This window comes from Aristolochia californica, unplaced genomic scaffold (assembly GCF_029961685.1).
Source record: "Aristolochia californica isolate CCGP_79_NKW_82.1479 unplaced genomic scaffold, dmAriCali1.0.hap1 SCAF_16, whole genome shotgun sequence".
Lineage (NCBI taxonomy): Eukaryota > Viridiplantae > Streptophyta > Magnoliopsida > Piperales > Aristolochiaceae > Aristolochia > Aristolochia californica.
Window position 1 is genome coordinate 17,310,177 of NW_027181837.1, and position 15,572 is coordinate 17,325,748.

Here is a 15,572-nt window from a genome sequence, read left to right on the forward strand (position 1 = left end):
ACATAAGAAATCAAAGTGTGTATACCTTTACAAGTCAATAGGAGGCAAACGAGTCCTCCTAACACTATGATATACATCAAGCAGTAAGCCAAGATGTAGGCTCAGAGGTATCTAGCTACTCCATTGATTGGCGTTCCAAAGGGAAGAGAGGAGAGAATAGAAAGAGGGGGTGCCTGTGGGTCCTATAAGTAGAAATTGTTGAATTTTTGGAAAAGATAAATAATTTATTGGGTATTATTAATTAAATACAATGAACCTCTATTTATAACAAAGAAAATTAGAAGAATCCAATTACAATTAAACTACCCTTGTACTAATGACACCAAAAGATAAGTCATAAAATAATTAAACAATTAAACATAAACACAAGACCAATATAACATAAACACTTGTAAACTGAACCTCTTATGTGAGACATTCTTCCCATGAGACTCTTCTTAGACTCCACCATATTAATTCTGGCTTTTGTGAGACTTCTTGTCGGGAGAATCATATAAGACTCTTCAACAGTTCCCTTCAAGATGGAGTTTATAAGTTCAACTTGCAAGGGAAAAAATTTATTTGTCTTCAATCTTCTTTTGTTGAAAAGTTCTTCATAGATACAAAATCTTCGTATTTTGTTCCTTCCCTTTCTTGAATATTTTGGTCACATAAAAATTACCTTTTTTTTTCTTATACTTCTTCTACTACTTCTTCCCCTCAACTTGGGGATAAAAATGACATAGAGACCCAGTTTGGATAAAACACAATATGGGAGAGTAAAATCACTCCTAGTTATACGACAAAGCTCTATATACTAGTCAAAATGACCATATTTTAAAACACACTTTACTCAATTGCAAAGGCGAAAAAATGACCTAACTTTAGGGTTCAACAAAGTGCGGACTCACTTTTTAAGTGTAGCTCAAACACAAATCACCTTTTGGGTGAAGAATAAAACACTTGACTACAGTTGAATGTACTCAAGCTCAAAAATTGAGTTGTAGAGTTTGGAGAGGGACAATTTATCCTTTTCCAAATCTTAATTAAATCTCGACTAAAAATCTTGAGAAAAAACACTTGAAGTATACTTTATGAGTCTCTAATTACATAGGTAGGTCATTTGCACATTTTAGAGGCCTACATATGCTAGATCCAAGCTCGATATCTTCTTTCATAGTTTTTTTTCTGGCATGTGTTGTTCAAACTGCCTTGTTCCACTCAAACAGTCTTCGTAAAGCACCTCTTCTCATTTCTTCTATCCATTCAGATGGATGGCTAAGTACTAGACTGTTTGTACTTGCCCCTTTTTTGTGTGGGTCATTAGGATGGTCCTTGGCCGATTGGAATAATTGTGCTGCTAGAATACTAATGTTGAAAAACAAGTTGCAAATCAAAATGGAAGTTTGAAACACCGAGGAGCAAGAAAATTGAGCGACTCATTATAGAGGATCTAGGGCTCAAATTTTTTAAAATTAATCAAGTTCTATCAAAATCACATTCACCAATAAATATCTTGGTAGACTTAGTATCAGCTTGCAACAAACTACATGTTCAACTCTAAACAATTAACATTTAGTGATGAACTACATGTCTTGGCAGGTGCATGTATTTGTCCTAGGAAAGCTGCATTAGTAACAAAACCATAGGTTAGTCCATAAGAAAAATAGGTCCATGCTTTGAAACCATTTGACTTATCTTTCAAATCCATAAGATTTCAAAAATCTTTATAAATCGATCAAACAAAAAAATTCAACTGTCTTTTAAATCTACTCTCAATTACTTGCTCTATACGTTAGTATCAAGGATTGAGGGAACCAATTATAAGGCTAACTATCAGAACTGAAGGGATCAATTACAGTGCTTTTCTGGATAAAGAGCAGAAATGAACTACAAATGCAAACTTTAGAGACAAACTCCACCTTTTAGAATCCAAATCTCAAGTAGTCATTTTGGCTTCGCTTAGCTCTCTCTATATGTAAAGTATCTATAATTGAAGGGACCAATTACCAAGGCTTTACTGGACAAAGAGCAGAAATGAACTACAGATGCAAAATTTACACACAAACTCCACCTTTCTTTTAAAATCCAATCTCAATTAGTTCTTCCCTTAAATCTTATAAAGTATCAATAATTGCACGAACTAATTACAAGGCTTTTCTGGTTAAAGAGCACAAACTCACTACATATAGATGCAAAATTTAGATACAAGAATAGTGGAACAGTTCCTTCTTACAGCTCATATTTTACATGGGCCTTCAGACCAATTCACGAAATCTACACATAACGAAAAAATTTCCAATATGTTACAAAAATGAATTGAATATCAGGGTTAGCTTTGTACACAGTTAGAGATGCACTCTGTCATATGCTTGGTGTGCTCATCACGTGTATCAGCGTGGGTTTCAAAAATACCTGTCAACCAACACAGTAAGTAATGACAAAATCTTCACCACTAACTAGATCGTGATGATGGTCGTGGGCGGAATAGTGAATAGAAGTTTACCCATGCAATACTTCAAGAAATGGTGTTATGGATGAGCAAAAGGTCAGCTTCCTCAAGAAATCAGCCGGGTCTCTCAGCTGCTTCTGTGCTGAGATGGACAGGACTTGTCCTGTAGCAAACAGTGAGCCATTTTAGACGTAGCAGTGGCAAGTTACTTCAACAGTTTCTTTGTCGTTGGGACGCCTTTTGCTGTATCCTTTTCAGCCTCCTTCTGAGCCCGCTTTCTTTCTAGCTCAGCCTGTTTGCAGTTCTCTTCGTGGTCTTTTTGCTGTCGACTTTTCAGCCTCCTTCTGAGCCCTCTTTCTTTCGAGCTCAGCCTGTTTGCAGTTCTCTTCGTGGGCTCGCTGGAACATTCGGACGAAGTTTGAAAGGGTGGCCACAACTGCATATTGTTAAAAAAGAAGAAGATAAAAACACTTTTCTAATAAAAGCAAGTACTTCCAACAGTACTGTTTCTGGGGTAATGTAGGATCGGCACAGGCAGGTTCAGCAGGCTAAGGTAAAAACAGTCCCCTTCATGCAACATAAAACCTAGCATCATCCCAGTAACATGGTTTTATGTCTTATCCCTGTTTGTACGGTAAACTCTCCAGCCAACATCATTTTTTTTTTTTTTTTTTTGTGGCGGTAGGGGAGGAGTAGTGAGAATTTGAATTTCATTAAAGAGGAAGAAATATTACAAGAGATAAGAGATGTGCTGGCAGATTCAAGCACAAGAAACCAATAAAAACCCATCTAAAGCCAACTAAAAAAGGAAGAGTGTGCATCAAAAGAAATAGTATCTCCCTCTTTAAGATGAAGAAACTCCCAGAGGATCTGCAATAGAATTTGCACAGGTTGTTCTCAAAATGTGGTTATTTTAGTATCTCATTGGATACATTCAATAATGAGGCATAGCAACCAGATCCACAGTCTATGCATTCCACTAAAATCAATTGCCTTTTTAAAAAAATTGCTGCACTGCCTTCATTGCTCGCTGTCCATAATTCTACCGCTTACCACATTCAAGATAGACACAATGAGAATAAGTGGAAGAGAGAGTAACTGTTTTCTGTTTGGCTGCTGATGTAATTTCAGTGTGTTTCTTTCTCTCCTTAATTCACACCATTTAAAAAAAAAAGAAAAGAAAAAGACAAGTGGAGAAAATACTTTTATACACTTCAAATGCAAACGTGTCAGAACTTTTTTGTGCATCAAATGATGCATCAGAGAAGTAATTACCTTGTTCAAATGGACAGCGAGCAGGGTCCTCACCGAAGTAAAGAGCCAGAGCATCTGCATTCCTTCCCTGTACAGGACTCCGATAAGGTCAAAGAGAGAAACATCCATCGAGAAAGTATGAACTACATTAGAACTTTGAAATTTGGAAAAGAATCAACAAAGTACAAGCATTCCAACAAGAATTGAATAAGAATTATGTCAAAGTTATTTATACCCACAAGAATTGAATAAGAATGATGTCAAGGTCATACCACTCCACTATAAAATGATGTTAAGGATTTGACTTCGGCACCAGCACCAACAATGAACTCTTTTAGAGTCTACAAAACAAACATATTGGTTTGATATATCAACAAGTACCAGAAATATCTTTTTTCTTTTCCATGTAACAGTAAATTGAATTTTTTTTGTATGTATGCCTGAAAAAAAACAAAATAAAAACTCGTACCATTGCTATTAAAATTTCGTAAAGGACAGTACATATGTACCATTTGCTACATGTTTCCAAGGGATGTAACACAGCAAATCTTTGAGAAAACAAGGTTTTCCTCTGAACCCTAAAGGGCACAATTAAAGAATAGAGAAGCCAAATGGAAGCCAAAACGGCTGCTGGAATTCTTCTTTCTAATAAATGGAATGATCTAGGACAGGAGGCCTGATTAGTTCATTGGTTGCTCCCTCCTATTTACCGGCTATTCTCTCACTTGGACAACCCAATAGTGAGTCTCATCGTTGATAGAATAGCCCCAATTTGCTGGACTTGTAGGCATGCCATTGCTTCAGTCATTTGATCTATGAACTCTTTTCAGACCATGGAGAGTTCCGAATATTGCTCCTAATGTAGAAGTGATATCTTGAGAACCAACAAATCCTTCATGCCAATCAGCAGCCACTGCAGGGAAAGTCCTGCTCTAATGACACTTGACACAGCAAATGTTTGAGAAATCAAGAATTTCCTAGCTGAAATCCTAAATGGCAGAATTAGAAAATAGAAAAGCTAAAATGGCTGTTGAAATTCTTTTTTTCTAATCACTAAAATATCCTGAGTAAAGCCCTAAACAGATATTTAACCCAAAATATAAAGACCAAAATATTCCTAATGGTCATAATATATACAGGGTACAAATGTCACGAACTGAGAGTAGAAAGCCAAAATGGCAGTTAGAATTCTTCTTTCTATCACTAGAATATCCCTGAGTACAACCCTAGACAAATACTTAAGCCAAAACATGTTTGAGAAGATCAAAGTATCCCTAATGGTTATAAATTATAAAGGGTAAAAATGTCTCAAACACTTTATTATGAAAATCAGTAGAAACTAAGAAAGAATAAGATAACCTAAATATTATGAACTATGGAAATTTCTGTTTCTTCTTGGGATTGGATTTGTTAAGTTGATCCAAGTAAGCTTCAGCTTACTTGTCTCCAATCAGGTGGGACCATGAAACAACCTTGATAAACTGCTAGGATGTTTAGCATCACAGTTAGTGAGGATAGCTGATGTAGTATATGGCTCACTGGTGGAAGAAAAAAGTCATCCAAAGGAATTGAAGATATATAAAAAGGAAAAGAAAAGGAAAGAAGAAAACTGAAATGCAACTGTTTCTATTTTAGGAAAGTTGTTGTTTAAGGAAAGCAGTACTATATTTTGGTATTTTCTATTACATAGAAAGTCAGCATGTTTCTACTTCTAATAGTTTCTGCTGCGGGACAAGCCTTCTGAAGGAGAATGGAGAAAATAGAAGGAGAGAAGAAAAGGAAAGAAAAGGAAGAAAAAAACAGCCGGAAGTAAGAAAATTTTCAATTCATTCAATGATCCTCAATTACACACATAACGGATTTAAATAGCGACCCAAAACCCTAAAACATTTTACAATGACCAAAATACCCCTGAAAAAATAAGACAATTACTTCTAAGGGCAATACAAAATAAAAATAAAAAAATAAAATACCAATTAATTTGTCCTAAACGCCTCACTCCCCAACCACAACGTGGTGGGTCTTGTCATAGTCCAGTGTCTCCGAGTATAGACTCGTGTAATCGGTGGCACACGAGGGATGTCCCCATCAACTCTCCCGGGCTGGGAAAAACTCGACCCTATCAAGTAAGACTCTTGCTGATTCTGGTATTGCTCAAACAAATCAGGATCCAGTTGCTATAGTGTGTCTCTAGTAATCCATGTGAGTTAGAATATGGTCGCCCTATCCATCGCACAAGGAAACGTTGAACCATGCCACTCCTAGTAAAAACAACTTCTTCATCCAAAATAGCATCAATATATTCTTTATGTGTTGTTGTTACGGGTAATGGAATAGGATCCAAAGAGATATCAGGTGAGGAACTAGGGGTGTGTCTGGCAATGGGGTGATGTCAGAAGGTGAGGAAAAGGGGTCATTCGGAATGGAGGGGTAGTCCCTATTTGCCATCAAATCTTCAATGTTAAATGTGCAGCTAATGCCCGAGCAAAGCCACAACATAAGTATTTTGACTAACCCTTTTCAGCACTTTAAAAGGTCTTGCACTACGAGATTGCAACTTCTAGGTGGGTCCAGTAGGAAACCGCTTACGCCTAATCCGAATCATGACATAGTTATCAACTTTAAATTCTTTATGATGTTTATGCACAACTGAAGTTTGTATTGGGAATTACTCGCTTGGAGTCGTTTAGCAATTTCAACATGCAAGTTTTGAATTCTATGTGCAAATTCTGTAGCGGACTCCGAAACCTTGGCATGAGGTGACATAGGTATGAGATCTAACAATTTCCTAGGCTGATAACTATGGACAACTTGGAATGAGCACATATTGATGGACCTATTGACTAAGTGATTGTAAGCAAATTGTGCTATTGGGAGAACCCGATCCCAAATGCGGTGGTGCGGCAGCGAAGAAGGTTTCCCAAGGTTCGATTAACAACTTCGGTTTGACCATCGATTTGGGGGTGGTAGGCAGTGGAAAATTTCAATTTGGCACCCATCAAATGCCAATATATTCCAAGAATAGCTCATAAAACGGAAATTCCTATTTGATACAATGGTCTGAGGTAGACCATATAGCGTGATGATCTTGTTAAAGAAAAGGAGCAATTTTCAAGGTGCCAGACATTTTAGTGCAAGGGATAAAATGTGCCATCTTGGAAAAATGTCTACTACGACGAAGTTGAAATCGTGCTTTCGAAAATATGTGAGAGCCCTAAAACAAAGTCTATATTGAGGTCTTGCCAAGGACATGTAGGGATTGGTAGGGGAGTATGTAGCCCAGTGTTTTGCTTGGTGTGTTTGGCTAATTGGCATGTCCTAAACTATCCTACTAGCTAGACAACATCCCTTTTTAAACTAGGCAAAAAAAATTGATACTCTACATACGCAATAGACTTGGTGCGCCCAAAATGTTCCCCAATCCCTCTACATAAGTTTTCGAAATTAAAAAGTTTCGTATATACGTGTGGGGAACACATAGCTTGTTGGACTAAAAAAGATAATTGTTCTGAATGTGGTAATCCTCAATGGTACATTGTGGTCCCTCTCACAGTTCAGTTTAACTGCTCCCAAAGTCGGGATATGAGGGGCACTCGTCTATGAACTTCTCAAATCCAATAACCTGAATGTTCATGGAGGACAACAAGCTTATTCTATGACTTAGGGCATCGGCAACCTTATTTCACCGCATGATTTATGCATCAGGACAAATGAGTATTCCTGTTGGTACTCGATCCACCAACCATGTCTGTGATGCGTTTCTTTTGGGAGTTGAGATAACAAAGGGCCTTGTGGTCAGAGTATAGGACAAATTCTTGTGGAAGTAGATAGTGACGCCAGTAACGTAAGGCTTGAACAACCGCGTAGAAGTCATTATCATAGGTTTACTTTTGTTTGGTGGCATTAAATTTTTCATTGAAATACGCAACGGCATGTCGCTCCTGATAAAGTACGCCTCTTATGCCTATACCCGATGCGTCGTATTCTACCTCAAACACCTTAGAGAAGTCAGGTAATCTCATAATGGGTGCCTCGATCATACGCTTCTTGATTTCTTGAAAAGCACGAGAAACAACTTTCATCCATGAAAACTCTTCTTTCTTCATGCAATCCGTGATGGTGTTGAATCCCTTAATAAGTAATCTAATTTAGAATCCCATGACTGAAATCTCGAGCAAGGTGAGAGAGAGAGAGAGAGAGAAGAGAAAAAAAGAAAAAAAGAGTTTAGGCTAGAGAGATACTTCACGAGTTGGGAAGTGGAGAACTACTTGACTTGATGATAATTCAAGTACATGAACCTCTATTCTTAGTAGGGGAAAGTAGTAGAGTCCACTTACAATTAAACTACCCTTGTCCCAATTACACCCAAGCTCTAACACTTAAAGATAAGTCCTAGCATAATTAAATAACTCAATAGAAGACTAACACAACTAAAATACCTTTAAACTGAAACTCTTCTTCCATAAGACTTCTTATTGTGTAAGACTCATCATGCCACCTCACGTGATCATGGTGGGTCCCACCAGCTCGTGAGATCATGGTGGGTCCATATCTTATGGGATTGGGCCCATCTTCTAGCACACTTGGATACGTTGGCCTTCCTTGGTCATGTGGGCTTGTGCCCATCTTCCAACACTCCCCCTCAAGTTGGGGGGTGAAAAAACATCGTAAATGCCCCACTTGTTGTAGATGGTGGACAAAATCTTATGAGTGACTGGTTTTTTGAAAGAAAAAAAAAATGTCAACAACTTGCCCTTGTGAGGAGATATGTTTGAGAGATAATATGCCGGCTTGGAATTTTTCTCGTATGAAATGATAGTATACTTCAATGTGCTTTGTTCTCTCATGGAAGACCGGATTTGATGTGACGTGTATTGCCGCCTGATTATCGCAATGTAGATTCATAGGGGCTTCTTTATAGAATCCTAGTTCAGTGAGAAAGGATCTGATCCTTAGAAGCTCACTAACTGTGTGTGCCATGGCCCTATGTCCTGCTTTTGCACTAGTCCTTACAACTAAATTTTGTTTCTTGCTTCTCTATGTAACCAAGTTCCCTCCAACCATTGTACAATATCCCGAAGTAGATTTTCTCACCTGGGGATCCGGCCTAGTCTGCATATGAGAATCTTTCTCTGTTGAAGTGACCATGTTTCTTATAGAGAAGCCCTCTTCTTGGAGCTTCTTTCAAATATCACAATATTATTTCTAGTGCTTGCCAGTGACTAAGTTGTGGATTGTGCATGTATTGACTCACCACACTTACTGCATATGATATATCGGCCCTTGTTACACAAAGATAAATGAATTTTCTCACACTGTCTTTGATATTTTCCAATATCCACATCTCCTCTAGTGCCTACAAATAATTTTGTTTTTGAATCCGCAGGGGTTTCTACTAGTCTACACTCAGCATTCCTGTCAAGACACGCCAAGACAGCCTTGTTACTGAAGCCCGTGACACGTCTGCTTGGGACCATCACTTTTGATGTGGCTTAAACGATGCTGAACCACCGCGCTATGCAGCCTCTTGTCCAAGCTGGATTCTATTGAGGTCAAGCCCCACGTGCCCGACAAGCTTATTTGGATGCCCGCTGAAAATGGCTGCTTCTCGGTCTCCTTGGCCTTCTGTCACATTGGGGTTGGTCCTCCGATTCTATTGAGCATGAGGCTGCTGCTGTTTGGAAACTTTACACACCTCACAAAATCAGGTTCTTTGTTTGGACTGCAATTCAGAACAAGATCCTCACTACTGACAACCTTCATAGACAGGGTAACCTTAGCCCAAATAGCCTTTGTCCCCTTTGCAACACTAGTGATGAATCGGTTAGTCACCTTCTCCTCCATTGCTTTTACTCTTGGAGGGTCCGGATGGCTATGTTCTAGCGTATTGGCCTTCAAATTGGCCTCCACCGTGACCTTATCCGAACCATCCGTCTTGCCTAGGGACTTCTCTCCCCAAATTAGAAAAGCTCCTCCTTTTGACATGCCTTTGGCTTGAAATGAACAATTGTCGATTCAACTGCAAGTTTGGAAGCATCGATAAAACCATCAACAACACCATTTGGCTCCACACCAATGGTTCTCCACCGTCGCTGACGTTCCTCTCTGGATCATTTGGCGCACTATTGCTCAGATGTCAGCGCCTTCAGCCATGATTGAGTGCCCCCCCTAGAGTTATCAAGCGTAATTTTGATGGTAGTGTGCTCAGGTACCCTAGGGCGGCTGGTTTTGGTGGTGTCTTTCGTGGCTCTACCGGCTCGACCCTCATCTCCTACTCAAGCCCTATAGGAATTGCAAAGTCAACCTCTGCCGAAGTCTTTGCTCTTCTATAAAGCCTCATCATTTTCAGAGACCACCTCTCTAGCCACTTGCTCATCGAAGGAGACTCCAAAGTGGTCATTGGCTGATGCTTTGGCTCAGCTTCTCCCCCTAGGAGGCATCGGTCCATTTTATACTCTATTTCTGACATGACGTCTATAATTTCTTGTTTTTGGAATCATATACCCCGATCAGCAAACTCTTATGTTGATAAGCTTGCCAAGGCCAAGACCTCCCTCCAACCTCCAATTGTCAAGGGAGGGGGCCCCCTAATGTGATGTTTATGTTTTGTTTTGTTTTGTTTCCCTTTAATGAAATCTAGAACCATTTCAAAAAAGAAAAGGATCATACTACAAAATGAAACAAATCAAGCGTTCATAAAAGATTCAAGAATGTAGCTTTTTATGTCAAATTGTGTATCAAATTAAAGATCTTTGAGTGAAATTTCTTGAGCAACAAACTGTTTGTGATTCTGAGCTATTTTTTTAGAGAGATTAAAATGAGAAATACCATAGGTCAGTTTTGCCAAAAATCTCTTTTTTTTCTTATTTCCTCTCTTATTACTTCTCCATGCATTGACATGAATTAAGTTTTCCTTTTCTCCTAGTCATTCCCTTCTAATTAGAGAGTTTTGATGAGACTCAATCACTCCATGATATGCCCGTTCAAGGTATCAATATCTTGCATGGATGTTGTTTTCAATTTTTGTGTTTTAGTTACTTGGTTGTGTTATCTTTAACATTGTCATCTCCAAAAATTACCCTCACCACTAGAAAATTTCTTTGAGGTTGGTCCAAGTTGTTAGTCACTACGAGGGGGGGGGAGGGGGGGGGGGGGGGGGGGGGGGGGGGGGGGGATGTTAGTCAACTTCAAGTCAATGAATTAATTAAACTTCAAATTCAAGTTGGGTGTTATAGGTGCCTCCTTCCCATTAAAGTTGTTTTCTTTTTGTACTTCTTCAATTTATCATCTTTTCTTTTCATCACTTCAGAGCAATGCCTAGACCCACTACCTAAAAAGCATAGGAGTGTGACCAACATCAAGCTTGAGTCAAGTCTTTTTATTCTTCACCCAAGAGTTTTTTTTAGCTACTCTTAAAAAGTGAGTAGTCTCTTAGTTTATGCCCTAAAATTGGGCCATGTTTATACCTTTGAAAATGAGCAAAGTGTGTTTCAAACTATAACCATTTTGACTGGTTGGAGCTTTGATTTTCTTCTCCCACATTGTGTTTTGTCCAAGCTAGATCTTTATGTCCTTTTTGTCCCCAACTTGAGGAGAAGTAGAAGAAATACAAGAATGAGGTATTTGATTCCACGAGTTGTGGGAATTGTTATGTGACCAAAATATTCAAGAAGAGGGAAAAACAAAAGATGAATATTTTGCATCTATGAAAAAAAAAATTAGCTAATGAAGATTGAAGACCAAAACTCTTTTTCATTGCAAGCTGAAATTATAAACTCTAGTTTGAAAGGGGGAGTTGAAAGGCAAGTATGAAAGAGTCTTACATTACTCTCAAAGCAAGAAGTCTCACAAAGCCAGAATTACGATGGTGGAGTCTAGGAGGAGTCTCATGGAAGGAGGTCTCACAGAAGAATCTCAGTTAAAGGTGTTTTAGTTATTTTAGTCTTCTATTTATGTTATGTTGTTCAATTGTTCCAAGACTTATCCTTTAGTGTTTGACTTTGGGAATTATTGGGACAAATAATTCTACCTGTTTCCTCTATTATAAATAGAAGTTCATTGTACTCATGTTATAACAAGTCAGTGAAGTATTTTTCTTTTCCAAAAATTCAACAGAGACCTCATGTTTTGTTAAATGTAAACGAAAGAGTTAGCAGACCGAGGTACATGATTCCAAGAACAATTTGAAAAGAGAAATAGCAACCTTGGAGTCGCCCTCAAGTAGCAGCCTACCATTTAAGTGGTCTGTGGATATAATGAGGCTGTGTGAAAGGACTTGAAGCTTGGTTGCAGTAGAGTTAGCAATACCCAAAAGCCTTGAAAAACGTTTACCACCTTAAGCAGGTTGGTTCACCATGATTTTTATGCCCCAGCTTAAAAGGGGAGGCAGCTATATATATTAGATATGAGTGGCATTCTTGTAATTTTTTTCTTTACTTTTACTCTCTTTATTAAGTTTTGCTAAGTTGTGGAGTCTAATTGACTGTTGTTTCATTAAGGGTAGATTAGGGATTTCACACTTGCATTTTGGTGGCCTTAGTTTTCACCTGGTATTTGGGAGCACCGTCATTAATGTGATTTACTATCATGAGTTGTGAGAGAGAGGTTAGAGAAAAACACAAAGAGAAGGATGTGTACGATTTTCTCTTGTAAACTTCTTATTCATCATAGTGAATGATTGCAACGATTGAAGGATAGGACATAGTCTCACCTTGAGGCGCACCTGTATAAAACTTGTGTGTTCGTGCTTGATTATTTCTTCTTCTGTGATTATTATTGCTCTCGATAGTATTGAATTGGTTCTTCATTAAAAAAAAAAAAAAAAAAAAAAGATAGTATTGAATTTGGGTGTCTAATTCCTAACCTGTTTTTCATCCTCAGGAGTATTTTTGTCTTTAAACTTAGAGAGACTTATTTAGCTCTTCAAGAAAGATGGTAGTTATGTCTTTACTACTTTGTAATCTGTATTTAACCTAGATAGGGAAGAATCGGTGGCTTAATCTAGTGAATTAATGAAATATGAACTCTCTCACTCCCTGGTCCAAGTTGGCACACATCTCCAATTTTGAGATTTCTGCTTTTCCAGCCTTCCATAGTGACATGGGAGAGTTAGAAGAATGAGGTCATATGAGTAAAAAAGGGACATACCTTGCAAAAAACTTCAGACACAGGTCCATCATTTTCAGACGCAGCCAACTCCTGCTCAACCTTTTCTAATCCTTTGATTATAGCTTGCATTTCTTCTGCCAGGGACTTCAATTGTATCTGCAAAACATCAATTTTTTTTCTTAAAGTGACATACTAATGTGGTTAATGATTGATAAGGTAAAGTGCAGAAAGAACCTTCGATGCAGCATCCAAGCTAACAAGGTCCTCATGAAAGTCTAGAAGTTGTGGTGTTTTGGAAGCAAGCACCTGGGGCATGCAAATAAAAAGACCCAATCACCTACACCAGGGTAATGTATGTCATACAGTCTGAACCGGAAGAAACTGAACAGTTCTCACCTTACATAGATAATGCATGAGTGTCATCTTATTATTAGTGGCACGTGTATCAATTAGTTTTAGAAGACTGTCCAACCGAAACCCAACGGCAGAACCTACACAAGTTAAGACTTCTATCAATACGCTGAACAAATAAGAGAAATCCTAGTAGCATTAATAAACTAAATCTGGACAACATCTTTCCTCTTTGAGAATGATGAGAATTCATTGAAAGAAACAACAAGATTTTTATTTTTTGAAAACAATGAGAATAGGGAATTCAAAAAGAAGCTCAAATAGAAGAATACAAGAAACAGAAAAAGAAACTAGACATGAGAACCAAGGAAAACCAAGAAAACTGATATAAAACCGCCTATCAGCAAAAAAAAAAAAAATACAAGGTGATAGAAGTGTCAATAGCAAGGAGCTAGTGCCTAGCTCCCTCCATAGCCAGGCCATCAATGATCCCGTTTGCACTTTGGAGGACTTGCTGCCAAAAATGGTCCAGGAGCTATTAATATCCTCGAACTCATTAGTTAATCTCAGAGATAGACAGGGGACCCCCCTCCAAGGTCCAAGGAATGACTATCGCTGAGTCCCCCATAGAAATAAGAGGGAAGGAGTGCCTCTCAAAGAAGAGGTAGATGTCCTGGAGGAGTGCTCTCACCTTCACAATAGTGGACTCACTGTAAAATTATCAAGAAAAAATACGTAATAGCCTGTTACAGTGTGGTCACCTCAACTCATGCTAAAATATCTAGCATACAGATCATAAACCCTTGACAGATTGCTCTCCTGAGCATAAGCAGACTTAATGGACTTCTAGATTACCTTTGCAGTTTCACAGCCCATGTCTTAATTACACATATGAGGTTCCCTATGGATAACCTACAAGGTCATAACCTGGTAGTCCTCAGTCCCCAATCGTTTCTAACTGTGTCAAGAGGATCACCTTGAAGGTACTTTACTTTGCTTTTGGCTTTGAGGAACATCCTAACTGACCTGGACCAATGCAGATAGTTCTATCCATGGAATTTGACATAAGTGATTTGGATAGTAGGAATCCTTAGATTCAAACACTCAAAAGCCCTTGAAGAGTAACAACCTCTCTTGAATGAACCGTAAGTACACAAACTTCAGCACACACCCCAACAAGAAAAAAAAGCCACTTAAGAGCACTTTTACAGCCTACACAAGTATAGTGGGCCCCACGCACAATCACAATTAGGACATAAGGGACACTAATGGGCACACGTCTAGGAGTCGGAACCTTAAAGAGGCCCAATAGCACCAACAGCAACAAGCACATAGCAAGATCTAGGTAAGTCTGTGCAAGCACAAAACCAGGAAGGGGACCCAAAAAACAACCCTCTAGGGGCACAAGAATATGTCAAACCCCTCCATTTGCAGCACCAACCGTCAACCCAGAGATTATGGCACAAGAAAAAAGTTATGTGCATCCAACAAAAAAAATTGAAATATTCTTTGTTGAAATTGTAGACTCAAGAGAAAGCATAGAGGGCTGGAAACTCTTCTATTGTTGGATCTCATGCTTTGATACCATATAGAAGTTGTTATTTGTTAGTCAGATTACAAACCATTGAATTGTTGGGTAACCTTCTTTCCTACTAATTGTGTGTTTCAAGACCCCTAGATGAGGAGCACGTTTAGTTCAGGGTGTTAAAGTGATGGTCTTTACCACTTGGAAGGATCATCAATGCTGTCTTGTTTGGCGCTCCAAGCATACGTCTCAACCTTCTAGAGGCACTTGCGGCTAAGACATCTTTCCCCAGATGTTTTCAACTTTACTTTCTACTTTGTCATCTCAATGTGAATCAAAGCAGCTCAGGAAGCACCATCAGACATTATTTCTATCCAATCACAATCATAATACTACATTGTTCTAAGTAGCCGATTTAGATGTAAAGGCCCTTATAAGGTCTCTATTCTCTTTGGTTGCTAGTATTTTGTTCCTTCATTGATAACTTTAGTAGATCCACATGGTGTGGGAGAAATTTGAAGTATTTGATGTGTTTCTCAATTTTTATAATGAAATAAAAAATCAATTTGGTGCAACTCTTCAAATATTTTGTTTTTCTAAAAAATCAATTTGGTGCAACTCTCTGAGGATTATCTAGGGCTATCCAGGATTGCTATGGACTTATCGTGTTCAGTGGTAGAATCATGGAGCAATCAGTCTTGGAATCTTCTCTTCCGTCGGGGTTTGAATGATGATGAAGCTATAAATTTTTGTTCACCGCTCAATCTCAGTAGTACCACCATTCAGGATTGAGTGCAAGATAAGTTGATCTGGAAACCTAGCATCAATGGTATCTTCTCAGTGGCCTCAGCTTATTCCCACATCAAGGAGGATGACCCCAACCAACCTAAGCACCAGGCAAAT

At 38.5% G+C, this 15,572-nt stretch overlaps 1 protein-coding gene across 3 annotated transcripts in view; it reads right to left on the reverse strand.

Moving 5' to 3' along the window:
- Positions 1-2,168: 2,168 nt before the first annotated feature.
- The window catches only part of LOC137953632 (formin-like protein 20), a 43,015-nt gene continuing 29,611 nt past the window's right edge, over positions 2,169-15,572 (reverse strand). Inside the window, exons 12-18 of one of the 3 annotated variants that reach the window (XM_068801080.1) lie at positions 13,190-13,284; positions 13,028-13,099; positions 12,833-12,949; positions 3,958-4,026; positions 3,707-3,773; positions 2,486-2,867; positions 2,169-2,394 (exon numbers count right to left, since the gene is read on the reverse strand). In XM_068801080.1, coding sequence (XP_068657181.1) covers positions 2,719-2,867; positions 3,707-3,773; positions 3,958-4,026; positions 12,833-12,949; positions 13,028-13,099; positions 13,190-13,284 — 569 coding nt within the window. In that variant the 3' untranslated portion in view covers positions 2,169-2,394; positions 2,486-2,718. Of the gene's footprint in view, positions 2,395-2,485; positions 2,868-3,706; positions 3,774-3,957; positions 4,027-12,832; positions 12,950-13,027; positions 13,131-13,189; positions 13,285-15,572 lie in introns of those variants that run through there. The other 2 variants (XM_068801081.1, XM_068801082.1) reach the window with 2 other exon arrangements.